This window comes from Eretmochelys imbricata, chromosome 1 (assembly GCF_965152235.1).
Source record: "Eretmochelys imbricata isolate rEreImb1 chromosome 1, rEreImb1.hap1, whole genome shotgun sequence".
NCBI lineage: Eukaryota > Metazoa > Chordata > Testudines > Cheloniidae > Eretmochelys > Eretmochelys imbricata.
The window spans coordinates 165,678,169-165,705,725 of NC_135572.1; the positions used below are offsets into that span (position 1 = coordinate 165,678,169).

Below are 27,557 nucleotides of genomic sequence, written 5' to 3' on the forward strand. Positions count from 1 at the left end.
TTTGTGGTAGTATAATATAAGAACACAAGTGTATACCCTCCTGTTTTAATATCTGGTAGACCATTTTCCCCTCTACCTTTAAGTACAGCCTGTTTCCCTTGGTGCTTGATGAGGTAGGAGACCTTCCTTTTTTCTAAAGCTTGATTAGGCTCACATTCCGCCCATCTTGTTTGAAGCATTTGGAATTTGCCAGACTCCCATTATCGGATAAATACAGCTGCTGCCCAGGCCATGCCAACCATTTTATTTACATATCGGATAAATGCAGGATTGTTGCAAAACAGCATCTTGGTACTTTTAGTGATTTTTTTTCCCTCCCAGTGTTGACATCAGTCCTGCAGCACTCCCTGCAGGTCAAAAGCGTAAATGTATAGACATTGATTCCAGTTTGAAATTGCAAATTAAAAAAAAAAATCATTCTGTTTATATTTTAAATGACCCGTTTGTGAACACTTTTTGCAATGAAAGAAAAGAGTTGTCGCTCCCACCTCAGGACATGACTGGTGTGAGATATAGGTGTGTGGTACTAACAAGATGTGCATACAGTGAGTAGTAGTTGTAGGCGTGCGGGTTTGGCATAAGGTACACGTGTGTGTGGTGTATGTACACTGTGCAGATGGTATACGTATGGCTGGGTCAGAGAAGAGAGGCGCACATAGGGTGTGAGTATAAAATGCACGCAAATGTCCTGGGTGTATGCAAGATTCAAATTACAGGGTATACTGTACACCTTACCCCCAGCCACTGTTCTGGGCGCCAGGGTTTAAGCTTTAATTCGTTTAGAAAAGCATCGACTGGATGCAAAGAAAACTTTCAAACGTGAACCAAATGTTACCGATGCGGGGGCGTCCGCCGCCGCTGGGAGGCAGCGCTGGGGGAAGTGAGAGTCGCCGCTCGCGTCAGCCCCGGGCGTGGCCGGGGGAGGCTCGGAGGCGCCGGTCCGCCCCGGGGCGGGGCTCGCCGCTTTGCGCGCCAGAATTCGGAGCCCGGGTCCCGCCGCCAGCGCCCGGCCCGGCCCCGCCATGTGCGCCGCGGTGCCCGGCTACTCGCCCGGCTTCAAGAGGCCGCCGGAGACGCTGCGGCTGAAGCGGAAAAGGGCCCGGAGGAGCGAGGCCGCCTCCCCGCCCTGCCCCCGGGCGGACCCGGCCCCCGCCCCCACCCCTCGCCCTTTCCCCAGACCTGGGCGGCGCAATCCCTTCTCCAGCCTGGACAACGCGCCGCGCCCCGGCACCGGCCCGCACCGCCCCCCGGGCTTCCCCGCGCTGCAGGAGCCACGGCCCCCGCCGGGGAGCCGGACCCCCAAACACCCCCTCTGGCAGGTACCGACCCGCCCGCGCTACAGGGCCCTCGCCCCCAGCGGCTTGGCTGGGTGGAGTCGGGTTTGCTCCCCAGGCCCCCGCTAGCAGACGTGGGGGGGGAGCGGGGAGCGCTGAGAGGGCCGGTGTGGTCGAGTGGACGCAGCAGTGGGCTGGGACTCAGGAGCCCGGAGTTGTGTTCCTGGTCACTGCACCCCGCTGAGCTTTGAGTCCCCCCCCCCCCCCCGCTGGGGTGGTCGGCTGACCTTTGCAAAGCCCTTTGGGTAGGTCTACAATGCCGTAGAAGACCCCTAGTAGGGTGACGGGCTCCCCGGCCTCAGGCTGCCGGGGCTGCACGATTGCGGTGTAGACGCTTGAGCTGGAGTCCAGGCTCTGAAACCTGGTCTGGGGAGGGTGTCCCAGAGGCTGAGCTCCAGCCCAAGCCCGAAACATCCCCACTGCAATTTTGTAGCCCCTTAATCTGAGTCCTGCCAGCCTGAGTCAGCTGACGCAGGCCAGGTGTGGCTGTGCGACTGGTCTCTTATGGCTGTGTTGACGTACCATTTGAGATCTGCGGATAAAAAGAGCTAGGAATTATCGATAGCGCTAGAGTTGGCTGAGATGCCTTTATTTTTGTAAAAATGATGGGAGGTTTTGGGGTGCGGTGGAGTGGGGTTAGAATCAGCACTGGCAATTTCCCAGGAAAAACTAGTTTAGGACCGGGTGCTGGTAAATACTGGCCTAAATCCAGTTTAAATCAGGAAACTGGGGGAAAGAATTGCATCAGGGTCCAGCAGTTTGGTAAAGGTAGAATGAATCTCTTCAAACTTTGGGTACATCCATTAGTAACTGACAGGCTCAGAAAGCTGCTACAGAATGCTGGATGGCCAAATGGACCTGGACTGATAGTCTGAAACTCTGCATGCATCTGATTGCTTAATGCTTCTAGCCTACAACACTGCATTATTGCCATTTTCATACAATCAAGTGTTTTTGATTTTTGTTTATATAATATTGAAAACTGAAATATGAGTGGACAGGTACAACTTCCTTGAGAAAATACCAAACCAAAGTGTATACAGACATTTTGATGTTCAGTATTATAATTGCATATATTAAGCCCATTGCAGTTTTACTTTTTATTTATACAACCCTAAATTAATATAGTGACTTATGTAATCACAGTTTGAATGAGTACTTGTGGCACCTTAGAGACTAACAAATTTATTAGAGCATAAGCTTTCGTGGGCTACAGCCCACTTCATCGGATGCATAGAATGGAACGTGTGTGTGTGTATATATATATATACATATATATACACACACACACACACCTTACTATATGTTCCATTCTATGCATCTGTATGTTTATCTGTATGTTTATATATTTTACTATATGTTCCATTCTATGCATCCGATGAAGTGAGCTGTAGCCCACGAAAGCTTATGCTCCAATAAATTTGTTAGTCTCTAAGTTGCCACAAGTCCTCCTGTTCTTTTTCTGGATACAGACTAACACAGCTTCTACTCTGAAACCTGACAATTTGAATATGTAACTAAAACTAAATATAAGGTAGTATGCATTAGCTAAACAGGTTTTTAAAATAGAAAATGCCGTCAACTGGGACTAACAAGTTTTTCCTGGGGCAGTAAATACCGTGATTTTACCTAGTAAAGGTTTCAGAGTAGCAGCCGTGTTAGTCTGTAGTCGCAAGGTGCCACAAGTACTCCTTTTCTTTTTACCTAGTAAAGTCCACCTCTAGTAAATACCATCTCATCCCTGGTTGGAATTTTTTTTTCCCTCTGAAGGGAAAAAAGTGAGTCAAGCGTTGGTTGGGACCTAAAAGACACCTTTGCTTTTGTCCTTTAAAAAAAAAATCAGTCAAAGCCACTTGGTTGCCCTCTTTTCTCCCCGCTTCCGCCCCCTCCCAAAAAAGAAGGGGGGCAGCAAACTGGTGGGCAAAAAGTTGTCAACCACTTTAAATCCACACCCAGAGAGCACTGCATACCCCTGGACCTAGTGAAATCTCAGAAGGGGAAAGAAATATATTCTCCTACAGATTAACACCCTGTCCTGGTGTCATGTGGCCATGTAAATCTAACTTTACCCCCCAGATAGGCTCCATTATGAGTAATGGTTGGAGAAGTGTCTAGTGGGGTAATGCTGTTTTGTGAACTACTTACAAGGCTTTTTAAAGCTTTCAGTCATATGTAGAATTAAAGCCACTTTTATACAATTTAAGAAATGCTTTTTGGTAGGGAGAAGCAGGTTCCACTAGATTATCTGTTAAGGTTGTGGGGGAGGGGTGTTGCACAAAAGTATTGTACCTGTGTATAAAACAATTAAAGGAACAGGAAAATTTGCTTGTTGCTCTCATTTAGTGTACTTCATACTATACTAACACAAAGGAGGATGTGTGTGTTCAGCAGTGCAATCTTTAATCATTCTCAAGCTATTTGGCTGAAGAAAGGGACTCTCAAAGCCCAAACTTTCCAATACGTTTGGAGTACAATTTAAGAAAATCACTAAACTTACAAATGTATTTACATCTGCAAAATGCCTTTTATTTGTTGCCACCAGAGTGAAATATTCTAATATGTGCTATTTATAATGGTCAGTTTTAAATATCTCATGAAATTACACTTAAAGATCAGCCTTAAAACAAAATTGTCAATTTAACTCTCAACTTTGCTGTACTTTAGATTAAGTTGATAACTCTTTCTTTAGTTTTTAGATCCTCTTCAAGAAAATAAATCCACCTGGAAAGAAGAGTGTTCTGAAAGAGCAGATGTTACCACATTAACAAATGTAGGAAGCCATAAATATTGTTTTTGGGGTGTTCAACATTTCATCATGCACAAAAAGCTTAAATTTTGTCTTTTTCTGTAGGTTTGTGTTCAGTGTCATTACTAGAATGTTACAATTGTAGGACTTTTTCTTAGAATGCCTTGAAGTTCAGTATTAAGTTGACACCAACTTAAAATTCATATTTTTTCTGAAATCTTTACTACTGTTACTTGACACATGTACATTTACTGTAGCGGAAAGAGATTAGAAAAATTATTTCAATTTGTTTACTTTGCGCTTCTCACAGAAACGTCTAAAACAGTTTTGTCTGCTTGTATAGTCATTCACGTCTCCTGTTGTCCCTATTGGTCTTTCAGTGCTGTAACAGAAGAGAGAGAAACCCCTAAAAAAAATAATAAAATGTAAAACTACAAACATTGATAACCGACTTAAGCAAGGTGTAATTCCTGAAACTAACTTTTTGAAGCTGACTAGATTTCCAGTTGTATGCAGTGTTGTTGCTGTGTTAGTACCAGGATATTAGAGAGACAAGGTAAATGAGGTAATACCTTTTATTGGACCAACTTCTGTTGGTAGGAAAGACGAGCTTTTGAGCTTACACCGAGCTCTTTCAGAACAAGAAGAGCTCTGTGGAAGCTCGAAAGCTTATGTCTTTCACCAATAGAAGTTGGTCTGATAAAAGATATTACCTCCCCCACCTTTTCTCATTAGATTTCAAGTTGATGGTCAAAATCTAGATTTCAGCCAACTTTTATCAGGGGTTAGGAGGAAACTTTCTCTAAGGCAACAGTTATCCCTTACTGCCTAAAAGATTTCATGCACCTTCTGTGAAGCATTTGGTACTGTCCAGTCACCAACAATGGTGACTGGCTTAGATGGACCACTGGTCTGATCTGGCATGGAATTCATATCTTCTTAAACTTGTACATAATAATAATAAAACAGAAATACATAGACAAGTCTCTTAAAATGTTAGTGAAATCAACTTGTTTTTATTTGGATAAAAACCTTCTCCTGCAGTTTGTAACCCAAACACTGCGGTATTGTGAGAGTATGTATATCTGAGCTGGAAAGTGATTGTGACTCAAAACAATTATTTTGGCTAGTCTATTTTAATGGATATAAACTGAAATAGAAAATACATTTTTCTAAAGTGATCATAAATGTTAACAGTTTAAGGTACTTGTAAACAAGGAACAACTTAAATTTTGCATGTGTGTTCCTCTGCAATGACTAAGTACTGGGTACTGTTATATTTACTGTCATAGCAATCACTGTGTAAGGAATGCTTCTGTCCAGTGTAATAAAGGTAAAAGTTGTTTTTGCAAGGACTTCCATGCTTTGCATGGTCTACTGTACTTCAGAGCTCATATAATTTTCCTATCTGTGGTCCATCAATTCCTGTATCTTATATGCTTGCCAGTATCAGGTGCTTTAAATAAAAGTGCAAGAAACCCCCATAGTGGCCAATGATGAAATAACCTTTTCCATGAGGAAAAAGCTTCTCCTAACCCATGTCAGTGGTTGACTTATGCCTTGAAGCATGAGTTCTGTATGCTTTCCAAAAACACTGGCTGATAGTTTTTAGATGAAAAATATTTTTCTTGTATTTTGACTTTACATTATTTCTATTTTGTAAGGATCTTCATTTACCTGTTTCCATACCTGATGTTTCCTCCTCACCAAGCACAGAATTTCCTGCAGACTGGAGTATTAAAACTCGACTTCTGTTCACTTCTTCTCAACCTTTCACTTGGGCAGAGCATTTAAAGGCACAAGAAGAGGCTCAAGGATTTGCCCAGCACTGTAGAGCAACATCAGTCAATTTCCCACAAAGCATACAGGTAATCATTCTCCTGTAATCATGTTAAATATAATGGAGATACTGGGAGTTGAGGATTTATTGTTGGGCTTTGGGGTTTTTTTTTTAAGTTCTTGTGTACACTGGGAATATCCCTTATTGAGCAACTGGTGTAACTGCACCAGTGCTGACCACCTACTGCAGAAAAAGGAAAGTTAGGGTTTGCAACAATTGTGAAGTTGTTAAATTAAGGTTTATACCTTCAACTGGGTGTACAACGGTGCAAACAGTACTGGTGCAGTTCCCTAGTTGCTGCCTACCACTTGCTGAATTGGGGCTATTCACTAGAGTAGACAAGGCCTTAGGTTTATGTGTAAAATAAATGCTTGAAGTGCCGGAAAGGGAGACTGTCCAGCTCTCTGAGAAGAAAGATATTACCAATCTTATTAAACACTGTGTTTGGAATCTAGGAACCAAAGCTGTCCACGGAACTCCGCTGTGCATTCCAGCAAAGTCTTATTTATTGGCTTCACCCTTCACTGCCAGGGCTACAGCTATTCCCTCGTATTGGAGCAGACAGGAAAATAGCTGGAAAGACTAGTTTTTGGTCACATGATGAAGCACTGCAACAAGTTCTAATGAGCGAGTGGTACGTTGAACTGACGAATTTCTGGATTTGGTAAACCCAAACACTTAGATTACTGTATTTTAATTTAATTATGTATTTGTTGTCCTCATTCCTGTGGAAAACGCTTTCTTTCACAAAGAATATTTATCATTTTGAGGGTCGCTGTATTTGCAAATACAGAATGTGGCATCCCTTCTGTTGAGCTGCAGAACTGCCTCAAAGCAGTGCCCCAAAGAGACCTCACATGATGGTGACATCATCACCCTACTCTGTATAAGGGATTGTGTGTGCATACCCCAAAGGCCTCAGTTTCTTTGCCACCACCAGAGAAAGCAAACAGACCTTGCTTTTGTCCTCAGGCTAGATCTTCCCCTAGTCAAACTTACAAGAAAATAAGATGATGGTGTATAGTAGGATAGTATAGTTTAGTATACATAGCTTGCCCTTATCTCAAGAGCCTTTGGCCCCTTTCTAGGGTCATGTCAAGGCCAGAGCCCCATAAAGGTTTCAAGAGGCGTACCTCCAAATTGTACTAGAGACTGTCACTCATGTCTGGTGCCTTCCACAGCTGAACCAAGATTTACTCGATGACCTACTGTGCAGTTTCCCACACCTTCACTCCCCACACTGGAATGGGGAGACATTTGAGTCTCCAGATTCATTTGGCTTCTCAATGTCTACAGCCTGATACTCTGGCCCTGTTGGAGGTACCTAGACCGGTCTTCTTGCTGAGGCTCTCTGACACAAGACTCACTTTGCCAGTCCAGCCTCTCTGCTACCTTCTATCGTGGGCCCAAGATGGAATCTCTTCTGCCTTGTTCTAGGAGCAAATCCTTTATCCAGCGCTGCTGGGAAATCAAAAGCAGCACCCAAGACCAAACTGGCACTGCCCAGCACTGTAGAGCCTTGGCGATGACACAAGAACTGACCGCCACACAGCCTACTCCTCACTCAGCACTGCTGCCCTTGACATTGATGCCAATCTCTCCTCCACTGCAGATACCCCTATACGCAGGTGCCTGTTGGGAAAAGGCAATAGAAGAGGAAGCTCATCTACTTCTGCCCCTCTTGTGAGATGAAAGGACCATCTTTCTTCTTTCATACTTTCCAACCCACAAGGGCTTTGGAGATTAACTACACGACTGTCACCTCTTCTCCACAATTCTCTGGAGCCAGGCATCTCCGCGCCCATTAACTTGGACTCTTCTCTGATTAAGGGCAAACCAGTCTTCTCTCTCCCTACAATCTCCAGTTTCTTGAAGGGCATGGTGAATGCATTTCCCCCACCACTTTTAGGGAGCCTCTGCTGTTGTGGGACCTAAATCTTGTCTAACAAAGCTAATGGGCCCTTCCCGTGTACCTTTAGTGTAAGTGTCTCAAGCATTTGTAGATCAAATTGGCCTTCCTGAGAGCAGATACAGTTGCTAGGAGAGTTAGTGAGCTTAGGGCTTTGTGGACCACAGTGTAAAGGTTTGGTGGTCAAAGACAAGTGTGCCATTAGGCCCATCCCAGCTTCATGTCTAAGGTGATCTGAGGTTCCCATCTATCAATGTTTTCCCTTCACCATGTTGTTCGTAACAGACCCCATACCTACCCAAGGGAACTTACCTCCATACCCTTGCTGTAGTGAGGGTGCTCTTTTGCTCTCCAGAAAAGACCATGGCCTCTCGAAAATCTAATGGGTTTTTTTATCACATATGTGGAGAGATGCCAAAGAAAGCCCATTAGCAAACAGACTCTCACTGGTTAAGGAGATGTATAGATATTAGCTAGGAATCCAGTACCTTCTGGTTTAAAGACCTACTCCATGAGAGCCACCACCATGTCAGTAGCAAGCGTTACGAAGGTTCCCAGGGTGGAGTCACGCATAGGAGCGACTTGGGGTTTGATGCACTTTCACCAGATACTGCTCCTTGGATTTAGCATTGTACTCCAATTCCTAGTTTGAGAGAACAGTGCTACAGTCCTTTTTAGTTAAAAACTCCTCACTGTCTGCCATCCTGATGGGGCACTGCTTGCTAATCTCCCAGAGGGGGAATGCACAGAGACTTTCTAGGAAGAAAGGTTACTTACCGATAACTGTTCTGGGTTTGCACTGACAGTCCTCCCACCTTCCTCTTTACCTTGGAATTCTAATTAACATCAGGCCTTTCTGGTTTGGGGGAAGAAACTGAGGCAGATGGGGGATTGCACTCCCTTGTGTAGAGTAGGCTGATGACCCTCATGTGAGGGGTCTCATTGTCTTTCCCAATGGACATAACTTTATCAAAGAGACAAGGTAGGTGAGGTAGTATCTTGTCTCTCTCCAACAGAAGTTGGTCCGATAAAAGTTATTGTGTTTACACAGAGCTCTTCTGCAGGTCTGAAAAACTTACTACACAGCTAAGTACAAGGTGGAACGGATTGTTTAGCATACATCGTTAACACACACATTTCAAGGAACCATTCAAGGTGAAATGGCTTGTCTCTTTCGCCAACAGAAGTTGGTCCAATAAAAGATATTACCTCACCCACCTTGTCTCCCTAATATTCTGGGGTCCAAACAGCTATAACAGCACTGCATACAACTCTATCAAGGCAGTTTCACACCTTATCACCAGGGACACCATATTTCTACAGGTGTAAATACAGAGGCAACTCTTGAACAATAGTTACTACAATAGAATCCATATCTTAAAAACTAGTGGGGATTGAGGAGGTCTTAAAAGTGAACATCTCAAAATTACCATAGGTACAGTGTATAAGTTGCAGTATGGTGCATTGCTTTCTTGGCCTTTGAACCACTGCAAAGCAACTTCTGATGCATTGAAATGTGAAAAGATACTGACTTGTTCTTCATAGACACCACTTTCATTCATGATTAATTTTGTCCCGCTAACTCGCCCTCCCCCTGCCCCCCCCCCAGGAAAAATGGTTCATAAAACTGATCATTCATAAGATAGGTGTTTGTAAAATTTGAAGTCCTACTGTAGTAACCAACCTCTCTTTCTCATGGCTACATAAAGCAGACATGCAAAGCTCTTATAAAATCCTTCCATCATAGTAAAGGGAGCTGAATACGCTCAATAGGCAGTCTTAAGACTCTACAGCTAACTTGTTGTGTTGAATGCCTTTCCAAGCCTAGCTGTTGATCTGAGAGAATTTTGCAAAACTATTAGCAAATTTCCATTAATGCTTTATGGGAATTAATACACTAAGGAGTAAACTTCTCAAAAGAGCTCAGCACCCACAATCAGGGCCAGACTTTATCAAAAGAGCTCAGCACAGTGGATGATAACTCCTGAAAATCTAGCCTTAGGTGTTCCAAGACCACCTCCTTCAAACCTGATCATACAAGGTGCATGTTATCTAAAATACCGTAAAACTAAACATTTTATGGAGTATTTTATTTCAACCTATTTGAGATCCAGGTGGTTGTTGTAGCAGGTGGCAATAGTTTAAAAAATGTCTTACAGGATGGTCATTAAAATTTTATAACTTCTCTTTCCTCTAACCCGCAGGTCTGTCAGTTTTACTTCCCTATATAATCTTCTCAAAGCCAAGCTGTGTCCTTATTTCTATGTTTGTACCTACCAATTTACTGTGCTGTTTCGTGCAGCAGGCCTTGCAGGAAGTGATGTGATCACAGCTGTTGTTTCCCCCACAACCAGGGGTTTAAGGGAAGCCATGAGAAATGAAGGTAAGGCAGAGTTCCTTCCAATAAGATTTAACTGTGTTAGAACATGAGTTTTGTATGGTATTTATGTATATAAACCATTCATTTGCTAATCTTTCCTACTCAGGCATAGAATTTTCTTTACCTTTGGTAGAAGAAACTAGGAGCAAGACTCAGAAAAACTCTGAAACAAACTTGGATACAGAAGTTAACAGTCCTGAAACAGGCAAAAACACTGAAGATGGAGAGTATGTAACAAAACTGTCTGTGTCTAGAATTTAAATGCACTTGCCACTGCCTAGACAATTTAATAGATATTAATGTGGAGTATTTTAACCATCTGAATCTGTTTTTCCTAGGGAACAAGGAGTGAGTGACGATGAAAGTTTCTCTTGGCTTGAGGAGATGGGAGTCCAAGACCAGATTAAAAAGCCAGATGCAATTTCTATCCAACTGTATCCTTTGAGTACCAGAATATACTATATCAAAAAACATGCATTGGAGTACTTCATTTCTCTGTGAAGATCTGTGGTTTTTAAATCGTAGTCCATCAATGACTGTGCAATAATGATGATTCTGTAGAATTTTCAGTTAGTGATACAGCATTTTATGAACACTTACTGTAAAAAGTGTATCTCCTTCTGTACTTTTAACACTTTGGCTTTGCTTTTTTTAAAGCACCAAATATTGTTACAGGATCACTAAGCGACTACACTTTTAATTGTACCAAATATTAATGTAGATTCTATCACATTATAAAACGTAATGAGTGAAAATATACCTGTTACTGATCTGCCTTCTGATTAGGCTGAGAGTAATAGTAACTGCATTCTCTCTTACATGTGTGTTTAAAGTACATTTGCTTTTTATGGAAAAACTGGTTTCTGTCTCAAGCTTATCTGGTTATAAATTTTACCCAAGACTAGGCGGTATAGATTCCATGTAGCATAACAGAAATATAGTACCTGTTATACAGCTACAGGGTGGGCGCCTGTGATGAAATGATGTAAACAAATGTCAGTTCTAGGTTTTCTGTCAACTGGTATTTCTGCACATCCATGTCCAACCTATTACGGCATATGTCTCTGTATTTGATGCATTTTTATATTTTGATATAAGAACCAATTCCACCTGTTTCTGCCAAGACAAGGAATAATCAGCATACTTCACTTGTAAAGCCATACATGGCAAGCGAGGTCAAATTTTCTTTGTTCAACTGCCTTCTCAGTAATCTATATAGTACAGACCAGTGTGACAATATCAACGACACTTCACCCCTACAGATCATAAGCTGTTTGTTACCTCCCAGAATGGTTCAGTAGGAAGACTTACTAGACAAGCGGACGGTTTGGTTAAAGATATTTGTCTACACAAACTTACAATGTACTAGTACAAACCTAAAACTGGGAACAGTACTTTTTCACACTCCAATTTTCCTAATAAACACAAGAAAACTGTTTTAGTAATAGCTGTCCCTGAAGAGCTGTTAAACAGGTCATTAAAGGAAAATTGTTTAGTTTAATTACAAAACAATCTGGAAAACATTCCTTGCCTCATGATTTCAATGAAGTTTAGGCCTAAACTATTTTTGAGTTCTTTACCTTTCCAGAGCAAATGTAAATTAGCATAGACTGCTGTTCAGTGAATTTTTACTTGACTTTAATTCTTGGTCTGGTGTATTTGATGCCCTTAAACTTCTTGTGTGTTTCCTTTGACCCATATCAACATAGCCGTAAAGAGAAAAATGAAGTGCAAGTGGATCACAAGCCTGAATCTGTTGCGTTAGTGAAAGGAACAAACACATTCACATTGCTGAACTTCTTGATAAACTGTAAGAGTTTAGTGGCTGCTGCAGGCCCTCAAGCAGGGCTCCCGCCAACACTGTTGTCCCCAGTTGCTTTTCGAGGTGCAACAATGCAAACGCTCAAGGTAAAGAGCCAAGGAAAGAATGACTTTCTGGTGCTGTCTGTCTTCAGGAAGGGAAGGCTTTGTTCCTTCGCATATCTTTGTGTGGTTACTGCTCCTCCAGCGATATTTCTTAATGGTGCCATTTGTGCTGTATAATTTGATGTTGAATTAGCAGTTTAATTACAAACCTCTCTATTGGGGTTTCAGGTTGGTAGCACAGATTTAAAGGATTTGGAGCCTTAGTCGTACATAGTCTCACCTTCAAGACACAGGATTAAAACTATACTCGCCACTCCCAGTCACTAAGGTCGCTAATTACATTCCCCATGCAGTTGCACACTCTACCTACCATACTGTGTAGTTTCCTTGTGTATGAGGGTTTAGTATATTATATAATAAAATCATACTATAGCTTATGCCTTGTAGAGATATTGAATAACTTAATATCTAATTCATAAAGCACTTTGAGAACCTTGACTTAAAGCTAATGTTGAAGTAGATGAAAAATAAGATTGTCACTAATCTTGATGTGAATATGAATATGTAATTTCATACACTGAATATGTAATTTATTGTCTTCAGGCTCGAAGCATCAATGTGAAAACACCGGTTCACTCATGTTATAATGATATATTTAGCTTGGAGATCACAGGTCCTGTCATGCCTCATTGTCTGCATACTTTGACCATGCTGCTCAAATCTGCACAGAGGGGAGCTTTTTCTGCTGTATTATACACCCATGAGCCAACAGCTGTGTTTAACACTAATATAGAGAGAATCTTAAATAAGGTAAGTAGACTGAAATGGTGTCTTCTATGTTAGGGTTAGTACTTCTTATCACTAGAAACAATAGACTAGTGAATGTGGGGGGAAAAACTGCTCTTGGCTTGGGATAATGGCTAACACCCATTTGTTAGCCACTTTAGAGTAACCAGTTTACAAGGTTTTATCAGTGGTAAGGAGGAGGCTGGGATTCTGAGTCATAACAGTGGAAAAGCATGTATATTAAACTGATGGCTTTAACCCAGTCCCTATCTGCTGCTCCACCGCTAGACTAGGCAGCTCTTCAAAATCTACTGGTCATTGGCACAAAAATGGGTATAAAATAGAATTAGTAGTTTGAAACCAATGCATCTTGCACACCTTTTGTGAAACTGAATTTCCACAGGAAACTATGTGCAAGGACCTCACTAAGTGTGGATTGCATCTTAAAACCTTGGATCAATTGATTCAACTTCCAACATTAGGAAAATCTTCCATAAGACTCCTAGAAATGAGAGACTATGCTTACACCTGGAAATCCTAAGTATGCTATTTTGGCTCATGAAATGAGGCTAGTAGTCTTTGGTCAACACTCTACAGAAGCTATTGTGTACCAGGAAGGGAGAATCGCCTACTTGCGAAAGCTTTTGGATGTAGTGGAGAAGAACTTCTGTTGCACACCATCACTCATAAGACAACTTCCAGTGGAAAAACAAATATTCTGAACAGTCCAGCAAGAACGCTGCCTCTTTCAAAACCTGAATTTGTCTTTAATGTTTTTAAATAAAATGTTTTATAAACAAGGTAATCTTGTGTTTTCTCCTGTTTGGCATTAAGAGTGAGGGTTAGTGTATTTCCACCATTTTTAAGGTACAGAACTGTTAGAGGAACCACTTCTAGTTTCTACAGAAGGTGAAGTAGCTCCTATGCTAGTGGACACTGGAGGTCAGTAATTATTACTTGTTTCAGTATTTAAAAAGAGACAGGTTTCAGAGTAACAGCCGTGTTAGTCTGTATTCGCAAAAAGAAAAGGAGTACTTGTGGCACCTTAGAGACAATGATTGGATTAAACAGTAGTTGTCCTCGTGCTTAAACCATGATAGCTAAATGAGTATATGTAATCCTAAACCTTTACCGTTCATTAAAGATATAAAATGAGATATTAAGTATAAAAAGTTGTGACACTTATCTTTTCCAGTGAGAACTTAACTCCTTTACACTATGGAACAAAGCAAAAAAGAGTGGTATCCCTCCCAAGTACAGTTTATTCTTAGCAGTAACTAAATGTAACTGGAAGCATCTAAAGTTCAAAGGAAGCACAACTGTCATCTAAAAGGAAGGATTTCAATGCTATTGGTAAGATCCGTTGAATAAACTTATGTTCAGTAACAAACTGAATAGCTTTGTTCTGACATGCTATTTATTACATTACCTGCAATAGAATTTAAATATCAGTCTGCTGTTTCGTTATGTAATGGTTCAGCTTTGGCAGAATACAGACTAAGATGTTCACCTGACAGGTAAGTTGTCACTTTGAGTACATTTTGAAAGGATTCAACAATGAAAAGTACACTACTAGTGATACCAGACTGAGCCTGACAAGTCACAAGTGACTTTAACCTGTCAGGATGCTTTTACTATATTAACCAGTTGTAGTTGATGAAATAATACTTACGCAGTTTGTTTTCCTCACAGCAAAATGACTATTTCCCCTGTCATACTGTTTAAATATCAATATGTAGTACTATAGTAAAAGAAACACTATGAATTCACACTACTGTACCTCTTTTGGGTAATGCTGATTGCTAATGTGGCTTCTGAACCACAGAGGTCTGAGTATCAGTGCTCTAGGTTGATGTAGATAGCGGATATTGTCCTCCAACTTTAGCTGAAAGTAATTCTAAGAAACTGACACACATCCTTGAAGTGCTGTAGAATGCTTTTTACTACATAGACTTCTGGTAAACAGGCTCCTGCACGATAGATCATGAGCTCTTAAGATCAATATGTAGAACACTGAAGAGGCTGCCCCATGGAAGTTGGAAAGTCAATTAGTCACTGTAGCTCTTGGTTTTAGCTTTGTGTAATTGTTATCTCAATCCATGTAGGCTGGGGTGATCTACCACTCCACTCCAATAACATCATTAACCTTTAATTCTAATAAAGTGTCCTCACTAACTTATTATGATACTTAGATGAGCAAATCTGATGGTAAAATGAATGCATTTTAGGCACAGGCCTTTAAGTATGACTTTAAAACAACTCTTAATAGTTTAACTAGTTGAAAGTTACTTTAAAAGAGGTGATAATGCTTTTTTGGCATTTTATGCATAAATGCCTGAAAGTGTTGTTAAAACAAGCAGAGGTTTTAAACTTTAAAACCAGGTGTATCAAGTCTTCCCTGGTTGTAGAGGACTTGCTGCCATCTATATTGATTTCTCCACCTTTAAGCAGAACTAAGCTTGCACAGGTTACCTTAATTCTAGTATCTACTTTTGCAGTGCTTCCTTATTCCTTTAAGACTTTTATATGGAACTATTTAACCTAAACCAGCTCCTGTGAAAAGGTTCATTTTCTGCGTTGGGCAAAAAGGTTAGTGTTGGGGCTTGTGAATTTGAACCCTCTTATATTGGAGTGTTCCTTTACACATTATAGTAGAGTACAAGTTTTCATTGAATCATTTCTAATCCAGCTTGATGTGCAGATCATCTTGGAATCAACCAAGGCTCATCTTCCTGAACTAGGGCATGATTTTTCACAGGTATATCCACAGCTCCAATGGACTACAGCTGGAACAGCGCTGAGCACTTCTGAAAACAATACCTTATAAGCATCAAGTGGTCAACTAGACAAACACACACACATTTAGTGGTCACCTCCCACAATCTTCTAGGCTACTTTCACTACAGGCCTTCTAACTTCTGCAGCAAATGAAGCAGGGGTCCCATAACCAACAGCTTCATTCATTTAATGAGGTTAGGGGCCTGGTAGGGAGAAGGAAGCATGATTAAGTAATTAAGTTTACCTGTGCATTATCTTTAATTCAAGCATTTCCTATTTGAGTGTCTCACTTTGCAACATAAATGGTCTTTGAACATACGGTTTTTTATTTAACTAGAATTTAAAAAAAATAAATCAATCAACCCCCTGTTGCCACTATGTTTTAGAGGATAGCAGAATACTGGATATAAGGCTTCCAGAGTTGGAGTGTGAATTAACAGAGCAGGGGATGGAGTTGGGACTCATGCATGCTACTTTATTTTTAAGCAGTGCTTTACCTTCATAGTATTTATTCAGCTCTTTGTCAAAGCACTTTGTACAGGTGGTTATGGAGGAACAGTCCCAATTCACAAATAGCCTAGCAAAGCACACATTTTATGTATTTTGCCAACAGACAAGCATGGATGGAACTCATCTGCCATATTACACAGCTAGGTTCTATTCCCAGCTTTGACAAAGGTGACTTTATACTACACTTCTAGCCTTCAGTCACTCTATGACATGGGACATTGATATTTTGTTCAATAAAAAGGTGCAAAGGATAGAGAATTGACGTTAATCCATGGAAGAAATGGGACTAGAATTCATCTTCTGGCTCCTAGAGCAAAGCTCCTTCCCCTCAGACCAAAGGACAGCTTGATGCTAAGAGGAGCTCCATTTTGTCCCTGTGAATTTGTGGAGGTGTGTGCAGTTGACAAGATACAAGCTTTGAGGGGGGAAAAAAATTTAAAGAAATAATTAAGCATACAAACTACTAGGCATGCGCAAACTACTAGGCCATTTTCTAAGATTTATAACTCAGCCATGTAAGACATGAGAACTATTTTCCCCCACTGCAAATCTGCAAACCCCCCACTGTCAACAGTTTAGAGCTATTTTTAAAAAGAGAAAAAGTGCCTATTTTTCCTACACACCTTCGTTAGCAAAAACTGCCAAAATTTTGAATCAAACTTAAAAAAACAAAACAAAACCCTTATCTTGTGATAGAGTACAAGCACAGAAAACATGAGGCCAAAAGTTAGCTTGGTAACTTTATAAACAACTGAAAACATTTCACTATTGCTCCCCCTCTGATACATACTCTCTAAATTACTGCTTTGGCACAGATCTTAATTACTGTTTACTGACCAATGATTAAGATTATGAACTTGTGCGGCTTTATTGACTTGAGTTGGGTACAACAATTGAAGTATCATTCTACCCCCCATCCAGTTGTAGATTTGTTATAGCTTAAAATTCACATTAACCACAAATTCATACAATCAACATCAGGCAGTGTGTTAATTTGAGATTGGAATAGATAATTTCATATCTCCTTACCAGAACATGCAGGGGAGAGAGACTTTTACACTGCAATTCTCATCAATTTCATCGCTTGACTTTCCTCCCTCTCATTTAAGCCAGGTCATTTGCCTTTTCTTTTTAGTCTTAAAAAGTAAGCAATATGACCAGTTGCAGTACACCATTGACTTAAACCCCAAACAAGACAGAGAGAAGTGGTAATGTTAGCATTGTACAACAGTGCCACAATTTACCTACCTTCTTGGAGGGGTAACATTACTGGCCCAGTATCTGTCCAGCAGTACATACCAGCCTTTTTCTAGACTACGATAAGCTGCACAGCCTTGTACTGGCTATAGGCAAAAGTACTACAACAGTAGCTTTACCAAGACCAGGGAAAACTGCATGATAGTACAAAAAAGAGTATGAAAGGGTTAACATTCCATATTGAAGAGAACTTGCATGAGTTTCAAAGAGAAATTGCATGAGTTTTAAAACAAGGGTTTAGATTACTGATGCCCTCCAGAGTCTGCCTGTTGAATTTAGTCATTTAAGAAATAATTACATCACTAATGTAAACAATATAAACATACCAAAAACTAAGTATGATTTAAATACATTTTTGATGGTACAAAAGAAAATCTTGAAGGTGTCTGTACAGTTTTTACAACGTGGGAATCACCAATTTATTTACAACATGAAACGGGGAAATACCTTTCTTGTGCAGAATAAAATTATCTGAAATAATGTCAATATAAAAAACAATATCTAGCGGTGTGAGGCACTCCTGAAGATGGTAGCATTGGGCATGCTGTCCTTTGGTACAAGTCCCATCGCTTGGAGAGCCGCAGTTGCTGCTGTGGCTTTAGCATGCTTCTTATTAAGGCTGGGAAAGCTAGGCCTGTATTCATGCCCATTGACCATCACCTGTTTAAGAGAAAAAACATACAATAAAATAAGAGATTTAACCAGTTGTTTGTTACTAGTACTGGAAAAGTTCTTTATAAGAGCCAGAAAGAGCGATACGCAAACTTCCTATTAAAAGTATGCAAAATCCGCTGCCAGCATCACCTGCAACATGCATGCATGTCCTCGCTGAAGTCTCTATGATATTTATAAACAACTCCATTGGATCTTAATGCTGAAAGACAAGCAAGTACAAACTATCGGGCTGCACTGAGGATGAGGAAATTAAGGTTCCTCAAAAACATCAATCTGTGAACTCTTCACTATTATTCGAAGTACAAAAACACTCATTAAGTTTTCCCCATTCTCTACATTTTTCTCTCATGCTGGCACACTTTGCATCTTGAAATTGTGTCTTCACTTCCCTTTCTGTCGTTTTAGATATGGGTATAATTCAGATGTAGTAAGTTATTCATATTTATATTCTAGTAACACCAAGGCCCCCACTCAGGATCAGAGTCTCACTGCAAACACAAAATAAGATCGTCCCTACCCAAAAGAGGCTTATAATCTAAATATACAAGACACTGATAGACTACATATTAGGAAAATGTTAAAGGGCCAACTAATACCCTTTACTGGACCAACTTCTGTTGGTGAAAGCTCTTCTTCAGGTCTAAAAGATATGACCTCACCTACCTTCTCTCTCTAATATCCTGGGACTGACATGGCAATAACTACACCGCATGCAAAGATCCAAGTATTTTAAAAAACCCTGCCCCACCTAACTCTTCCTCCCACTCCCTGTGCAGAGCCTGTTATACCAGGTACACTGTGGCTCCATGGGAGTCTACATAGCAAACTTCCGTTGTAATTTAGCACTATTACAGCTCCACCAGCGAAAGCTGTTGCACCCACAGGGCTTTGGTGTTTTTACCATCATATCAACAAATGATGCTTGAGACTACCTTTAAAAAGGATTCAAAAGCTCCCTCATGTGATACAGAAAGGAACCGCTTCCCTCAAAGGGGATGAGTATATGATGTCTATTATTATTAATCATGTTTATTACAGTAGTACCTAAGGAACGACTAAGAATGGGTGCAATTGTACTAGGCACTGTACAAACAGTCCCTGCTCCAAAGCAAATTAGGTTGCTAGTTAATGTATTTAATAAAGATCTATTAAATAAGACTAAGGTGGTGACCTAATGTGGCTGAGAGACCTTCTCCCTATATCCCCTCCAGGCAGTTGTGGTCTGCTGGTTTGCTTTTGCGTCTTGTGATTGAACTCTGTGATTAGTAGCAATGCACTCTGAGTGGTGGGCCCACTTCTCTGGAATCTGGTCCTTGGGGACAACAGAACCAGTGTTTAGCAAACTTCATAGAGCAGTGCGAGAACTCTTGTTTTGTTAAAACTACTAATTTATTCCATTTTAGGAGCCAGATAAGTTCAGAAATGTAGCTCTAAAATACTGCTTAATAGTTTACGGAGCACAGGTTTTACTTGATGGGGGTAAATAAAAATAACTGATAAGAAACTACCGTTAAGGCAGAAAAAGTGTATGCCTGAATTTCTTTTTTGTATATGCAAACTTTTGAAATTAAGTATAGGACAAGATGCTATGGCCTGGACTCCTGCAGTGATCTTTTCCACAATGCTTGAGAATTTTTCTCCTAGAGAAGGAGCGGAGAAGACACTAATATGTTTTTGTGATCTATTTCTGTCAGTTCTTTAGCAGAAGAGTAGTCATTTTCAATGGCAAACACTAATGCAAGATTCAAGTGGAAAGAGTAAGCTGGACTAAACAATAAAAAAGGGTTAAATCCTGCTCAATTTATTCACAAGGGCCGTTCCACTAAAGCTTATTCATGGAACTATGGCAGGTAGGATTGACTCCAAATTGGTTTAACTCATTTAAATTGGCAGTGGGAAGATTGGCATTTAGCCTCTTCATAGTTACAAACATGCATACATGTTTGCAGATTTTGGGGTTAAACTGTAAGCTCCCTTTAGAATAAGGACTTTGTATTCCTATGTGTTTGGACCATGCCCAGCACATTGGGGGCACTACTGGAATACAAAAAAATGAAATTAATAATTCTAGATTTATCATTTCTAACCGAGTACTAGACATGTCAGAAAAGGGAATTCAAGCTTACCTTAAAGATAAAATGTTTGCGATGATCAGGCCCACTATCATCCACCAATACGAATACAGGTGGTGACCATCTTCTTTTATTACATATCTCCATCAATGCAGAAACTGGATGTTTACCTTAAATATAACAACATATTTTATTTCTAAATTAATTCCAATGTTACTCCTAGACAAGTTACCTTAAATTATATATTTTAAAGGAGTAAAAAAAGGCCTTACCTGAAAGATCCTTCATTACACTAAAATGTCCCGATCTCTTTTGTGTCTTTTCTCCCACTGCAACAAGGCCTAAACAAAATATGGACCATGTTTATATCTTGTGTTACTTTTTACTCCTACAGACCTGATGTGAGCACTGAACTCTTGCTATTGGAGCCTGGGTTTCTCTCATTCCATTAACCCACAGCATGCATTAATGACACGCATCTAGGACAACGTCGACTGTGGTGCAGTCACACATTCAAAAGCCTTTTAATCTTTCCCTTCATTTCAATAGTACTTTTTCTTCACACCATGCCATTCTTCTCAACTTGTTCCATTAACTGTTCCATCGAGACTGTAACTAGTCTACCAGTCACCAGGAAGCACAAAGCATGCTAAGGAAGGCACTCTTCCCCCTCACAGAGCTCAGTACTTCACTGCTCATGTCACCTTTGGGGAAAATGCATGGCAGAAGCTGAACTAAAACTCAAGAGACGCACAGGTGCAGGGCTCCTGCAAGCCACCCAATGTTCAAAATCTCCCCCCCCTCCACCCCCCATGTACTTTAGTTGAAACATTTCCCTTTTAAATTAAAGAACTTCAAGCTTGTTGAAAAAAATCTTTGTCAATAATAGTTCACGCTACAGTGTCATTTAGTCATATGAGAGAATTTGTTAATTACAATGGCTTCCTTGTCTCATATGTGCTGTTCTTGGTTTACAATGATCAGAGTTTTCTTGTGTCTGGATTCATAGCCGTTTACACGGAAGTCAATCACATCTGGAGAAACATGATGCATTGTTACAGCTGCGTTTATGTCATGGAAGTCACGGAATCCGTGAATTCCAGAGACCTCCTTGACATTTTCTGCTTCAGCCCCAGGGGCTGCAAGACTGGAGCTGGCAGCCAGCAGGGCCCTTGCAGGGTTTCAGCAAAGGTTGACAGCCTCCTCAAGGTTCCAGTGACGGGTGACAGCCTTGCACAGGGGTGGCAGGACCTTGGGCGAGCGGCTGGGGATGTCCCATTTTCTCTTTGGGAAATATGGCTACCCTGGAGCTCCCAACCACCATGGGCAGAGGGGGGAAACCATGGAGCTGCAGCAGCAAAAGTCACAGACAGGTCACGGCTTCCGTGAATTTTTGTTTCTTGTCCGTGACCTGTGACTTTTATTAAACAATAACCATAACAAAATCTTAGCCTTATGCATTGTCTATGGCTGTGTCTACATTACAGAAACTATGCTGGTATAGACCACAGTGCAGATGCAGTTTACACTGCAGAAGGAGTTTTTCTGTCAGTGTAGGAACACCACTTCCCTGAATGACATTAGGTACCTCGAAAGAAGCACTCATCTGTTGATAAAGCTGCATCTACAATGGGGGTTTTGTCAGCGTAGCTTTGTCAATCAGGAGTGTGATTTTTTTCCAAACCCCTAACTGACAGAGCAAAGCTGATATACCTTTTTAGTACAGACCAAGCCTATAGCAGAAATACAGGGTGGGATTATCAAAATTGCTTAAGTGATGTAGGAGTACAAGTCCCACTGAAAGTCAATGGAAAACCTAACCTGCTCCAATTGTCTGTTCTCAGGAGAAAGGACAAAAATAAGTAGGTGATTAAAAAAAACATTCTATATAGTTCTGAGGCAGTAGCTATCAAACTTTCATTCTGTTAATTACTTTGTACAAGACATCCTCTCGTGAGCCATGTCCTCCACTCCAACCTTCCAATCCCAAGATTTTAAAGGGTAAAATAAAACAATCAATCTGCCTATAGCATAAGGAAATGTGTACGGTGACCCACCGTTTTCCTTTAACAAAACATTTTATCCTCATGAATTTCAAAAATCCCTTTTCTCCCTCTCGAGTGACACTTTTAAATACATGTAAAAATAAAATATTTGAACAACAATGGCCCTGAACTTCCTTTTCTTCAATCCCCTCCTTTTATTTTTCTTGTTTCTTACCTTCAACTTGATTCCTCTCCTGGCTTTTGGGAATGAAGGGAGTAAAGGGGACATAACTGCAGTTTTTCACCGCCTTTTTTTTTTTAAGCTCACATCCTCATTACCACCATACCTTCATGCTCAGAACTTCAAACATAGTTTATTTCAAGGGATTATGGCCCCAAAGTTATCTCCAAATTCAAACAACTCTGATGTTTCTTCCTTTATCTTGTTGAAAATTATTTACATAAGAAATAATTACAAAACTGAGGTTACAATGAAGGGAGGGATCCTACAGCACATTATGTTTCACATCTGGCAGCTTAAGCAGTATGGCTCTGAACCAACTAATGGGAAGATGATGTTCTGCTTTCCACTGTTAATTGAAGCAGTGTTTTTTTACACCTTTCAGAGGCTGAGAAGGGAGCTCTCACAGCTTAATGGCAGCCAACAGAGCAAAAGAGTAGCTTAGTGGCTGGAAGCTGTTCAGGTCATGCCCAAGAGTAGCTAGTCTAGTGCAGAGCCATGGGAAAGGATGGCAAGCTCTGGATTCACACCTTGTTGCTGTGTCCCAAAATAGCTTTTACTGAACATAGTTAATGGACTGTTCCTGGATGTGAATTCCCAGAAGACAAAACACTCGCCATTTTCGAATAACATTAGACAAGATTTCAAAAATTGTGTTCTTTTATAAGAAGGGAAGAAGAAAATTACTTTGTCCATTTAAATTTTCTAGCCAGAACACTAACCCCTTCTAGATAAAGTTCCAGTCTGACTTTCAGCAGTACACACACACATTGGTCAAGGCTGTCCTCAACCCTTCCCTTACATCTTCTTCATATTGGTTTGCACAGCACATGGCACAGATTTGACATTTTATAAACAGCAGCATCAGTCCATTCCAATGCACTTCAGTGCCCTCCCAATGTACAAGAATCACTTCAGCTACCTATTTTTAACAACCCAAGTTGCCTCTTTATAGCGTACATGATCTTAACATGAAGCACCCATGTCGGTTTAGCGAAATTTTGGCACTTCTTCCTATCAATCTGGGTTTGATTTTTTTTAGGGAGCCTGTTGGAAAGGATTACAGACTTGAAGGGATGTAGGATTATTTATCTGATAATTTAATCCTTTTTTAGCCCGTTTTGAGTTTTAAAACAACCCAGGGATCACACTGCAAGGATATCAGTATTTGTCGGTGAACCTATACCAAGAAAGGGAAGATGCATGGCAAGAGCTCTCCTCACTAAGATCTTACTAATAACTTTGCTTGTATGCTGTTTTCTTCTTCTCCACCTCTCTGGCCATCTTACTAAACAGTAAGCTCTTTGGGGCAGTGAATATATGTGCCTATTTGTTTGTACAGCACTTAGCACAACAAGGCCCTGGTCCTGGTTCAGGTCTTCAGGCTTTACCACAATATAAATAATCATTGGGATTGAATGTCAAACTCTACAGATGTTAAGAAATGTTATCAGATACCACACAGAGGCTGCCAGACACTCAATAAGGTTAGTACTCCTAATCATGGATGTGAGCCTGTCAGATAACCCATTCTGCAGGATGCTCAGAAAAAGAGAAATGACCTTGAAGGAATTTTAGTTTAGCTTATAGATCTATATAGTTCTTCCCTGATGCCTGCGACATTACCCACGTAAAACTCAAAGAACTGTTATCAGCAATGAGAGGTTTAGAGGACAGAGCTGCTGAACAACGCTGTGCTGCAGCTCAACAAGTTGAAGGCATTCCAGAAAAAGTGTTCTTCCTGGAACCTCGGTCAACTAATTCTTCTCCAAACTCTCTCCCTCCCTCCCCAATCTGGCAAGATGTCTGGCAGAAATGAATAGTTGTAAAGCAGGTTTAGACACTTTAATATGTAAAACTCATTTGTTTTCATGGCTTCCTTTTCTGTATTTGTGGACTGTTTCATCGCTCAGTTATAAAGCCATTGTATAGACTGCTAAAGGAGCTATAAACTTTAGACAGGATCTCATTCTTATACTTGTAAAACGAAAGAGTGAGACTCTGAGGATCTCCATTTCCTGACTCCACACAGACAATTTTTACGATTCTAACACCTTATTTTCAATGCTTGATTGAGAGTATTCCACTATTGGGAAATCTCAATGTGGACAGTCAGGGTCTGGTTTTTAGCATCTGCAGTTTTCACTGACTTAACAGCATTTATGAAAATCAGGCCTATAAAGTTTAAGTTTACGTGCTTTGTTTCTTTCCTGAGTGAAACTATGATTGAATGAAAACTCTGCTCCAAATGTCTGTAAGCTTAAATGTGATCTATGTAATGTATTGCAAGCTCAAAAAGGTTAGGGAATAACAGATAAATATTTAGTTTTCTACTTAAACTACAAGCCAATGTTAATCTGGTTTACCAATGCACATTATGAAACAATATGGGTGAAATCCAGGCTCTATTGAAGTCAATTGGAATTTTGCAACACATTTTAAAATGTTAACTTTAAGAGCTTGAAAACGTTCTTTCTGAATCACAGCATACCTCAGCATGCATTGTGAAATAAAACTGCTGCCAAGTTTGTGTATATGTGCAAAATACCCAATTGTGTAATCTGGGCAGCTCATGTAAGTCACAGTAGGGTCCTGATTCTGCAGATAGGCTTATGCATGTGTCTAACTTTAAATGGAAGAGGAGCCCCAATTGACTTATATGAGAGTATTTATGGCTTTAAAGTTAAGCTCATGCCTAAATGTATGTAGGCTAGGGTGTAAGGGGCCAGCATCAATACAACTATTTTTACTGTAATATTTTATAGTAATTTACATATTACAGTGAAAATAATTTCCATATACTATGATCATTCTATTCTTTGCTATAATAGAAAGAAAACCATTATCAGTTTTATAGTGTTTTAAAAGGTTTAAGGAAAGAGTTTACCTTTTCGATCGGTCTTAAAATCCACTAGGATAGGCTCCACAGTTCCTTCTCTGTTTTTTCCTAACCCCTCTCCTTCTCTCCAACCCATTTTTCTCATCAGCTGGGCTCCCATTCCTCCAGTTACAGGGGCTGCTCTTAAGAACTGATCCTATCCAAAGAAAGAAAAGTAAAACAAGTCCTGAAGTTAGCACTCGATTTTAAAAAAAATAACTGGGAGCTTCCAAAAATGTTTATAACAACCTTTCATTGATCAATTCAAGTGAATATACCTTAGCTTTACATACATTTACATGGCTTGTATAAACCCGAGTTCATAACACACAAGTTAGACACATAATTTGTTCAAAATATCAAACTAGGAACAGCTTAAGAAAATTTTAATGAGATCCTTTAAGTCAAAAATGGCAATTTTAAACATTGACCTGTTTCAAACATGTAAGTAATAAAATGATAACCAACGTTTATTTTTAAACACATTACTTTGGTTCCAATGTATCTCTTCTTATCTTGTGAAAGGAGGCAGTGTTAATTGTTTAACTAGCAACATTTGTGCCAAGTGTACCTAGTTATTGAACAAAATACAAGTAAATATAGTAATAACATTCAAATACTGTTTAGGCATATTTTAAATATGAATAATGCTTTCCCACTTTATTACGCAGCAGTTGCAGACACACATTTTACTCTGAAAATCCACATAGAACAGATACAGGCGTTTCTTTAAAAACAAATGAACAAAAATAAGGTACTTAGCCACACAGTTTAGCAGCAGTAGTTGTAATATCATTGTCTCAAATCATCATTACATAATAGTTGTTAAGTGTCGTAAGCTTATCAAATAGAACTTTTAAAAATCTGTTTTGTTGTAAAGAACTTTAAAAACTCCTTAAATGTTTACGTACCTAGGCCTCGATGGCCGCAGTGTTGTGAATAGTAGGGCTGGCATTGACCGTGGCAAGAAGGCAGCTACAAGGATTTGACCCTGAAACAAGTTTCCATATAGAGGGGTGAAAGTTCACAGGTTATTCTGTGAACTATCATCTCTCTTCTGCCCCACCCACTGACCCAAGTAAGTCAGTCATTTCCATCACAGCAGCAAATTGCTTGACTTAATATACAAGTTTACACATTGGTATTGATAACGCAGTTATTCTCACACAGTAGGTAATAGGTACAATGTCTAGTATTTTTGTAGTAACTTTACCTATGTTTCAAAATAGTGGTAAGTTCACGGAACACTTTTTAAATTTCTTTATTTCTTTTTTTTTTTTTTTTAAACTGTGTTTGACGTACTCAATATTTCCCAGATTTGAAGAGACGAAGACAGATATTTCCTTGGTTTCAAATATAAGCAGAATTAGAAGTTTTCCTTTTCCAGGAGACTTAGAATATATATATTCTTAATAAAAACTATTAGCCTCTCAACACAGGCACTTATGGCACATACCAAGGACATATGCATCATAACCCCCCACATTTCCTGTTGTTAAGAAGTTAAATAATAAAAATTCATGAACATGTATAATAAGAATAGTTTTCCAAATATTTACCTATATAAGCAACAAAACAAATCCCTAGAAACCATGCAACTGGATGTTGAGTTTAACAACAAGGTGCTCTGACGGAAGGAAGGGTAGACAGAGGCTAAGTTTACCTCTCCAGTTCAACTTTCAATCGGTGCAGGCCATGCAGTTTATGTGTACGCAGAGACAAGTTAGCTGATGTTCGATACCAGCTGCCTCACTCTATACACCTAGAATGGCTTTTACTTACTTCCAGTTTCATCCTCCCCTGTCTTTTCCAGGAACCTCTCATAAGAAAAGGTCAACCATGCAGAGTATGATACAAACCCCAGTCAATGTCACCCAGGGTTCCGATTCCTCTTTTGTACCTGCTTTGCAATGATAGAATTTTCAACATCAACATCTGTTTCATTATCACCAACGTGTATTCAGTTCACAACCAGAGTAGGAGCAAGTTCTTGATGAAGTCACTTTCATGTTATAGAGCTTTCCCATTACATTTTCAAATTAATTTTGGAAAAAAAAGACATAAAATATACCCATTTCGTGGCTTAAAATGAAGGCATCAACCTTAGACAGAAATATCAAAGCCTAAACAAATCCTAAACTTAGAAAAAAATCTAACTTTCTCTAAACTTTTAAAGTGCAATTGTACTTCAAAATGACTGTAAATATGGCATCCTCTTACTCAGATCTGCTTCTTGTGTATTCATATCTTGTATTGATATCTGCTGATTTTAGTGGCAGACCATGTTTTTACTGCTTTTC

The 27,557-nt window shown here is 40.0% G+C and overlaps 2 protein-coding genes across 7 annotated transcripts in view; one reads left to right on the forward strand and one right to left on the reverse strand.

The window, feature by feature from the left end:
- The first annotated feature begins 1,022 nt into the window (after window positions 1-1,022).
- On the forward strand, window positions 1,023-13,675 carry DONSON (DNA replication fork stabilization factor DONSON). Its single transcript, XM_077819094.1, has 10 exons — window positions 1,023-1,319; window positions 4,024-4,104; window positions 5,745-5,948; window positions 6,376-6,554; window positions 10,034-10,212; window positions 10,316-10,436; window positions 10,548-10,643; window positions 11,919-12,117; window positions 12,679-12,885; window positions 13,265-13,675. Exons 1-10 carry the CDS (start codon window positions 1,023-1,025, stop codon window positions 13,400-13,402), a joined length of 1,701 nt encoding a protein of 566 aa, XP_077675220.1. The 3' UTR covers window positions 13,403-13,675.
- Window positions 13,676-16,876: 3,201 nt separating this feature from the next.
- The window catches only part of SON (SON DNA and RNA binding protein), a 61,747-nt gene continuing 51,066 nt past the window's right edge, over window positions 16,877-27,557 (reverse strand). For 3 of the 6 annotated variants that reach the window (XM_077819061.1, XM_077819069.1, XM_077819054.1), the window contains 4 exons: window positions 25,267-25,414; window positions 20,426-20,494; window positions 20,208-20,323; window positions 16,877-18,066 (listed from right to left, as the gene is read on the reverse strand). In XM_077819061.1, the coding sequence (XP_077675187.1) occupies window positions 17,908-18,066; window positions 20,208-20,323; window positions 20,426-20,494; window positions 25,267-25,414 (492 nt within the window). In that variant the 3' untranslated portion in view covers window positions 16,877-17,907. Of the gene's footprint in view, window positions 18,067-20,207; window positions 20,324-20,425; window positions 20,495-25,266; window positions 25,415-26,168; window positions 27,161-27,557 lie in introns of those variants that run through there. The other 3 variants (XR_013346397.1, XM_077819073.1, XR_013346396.1) reach the window with 3 other exon arrangements.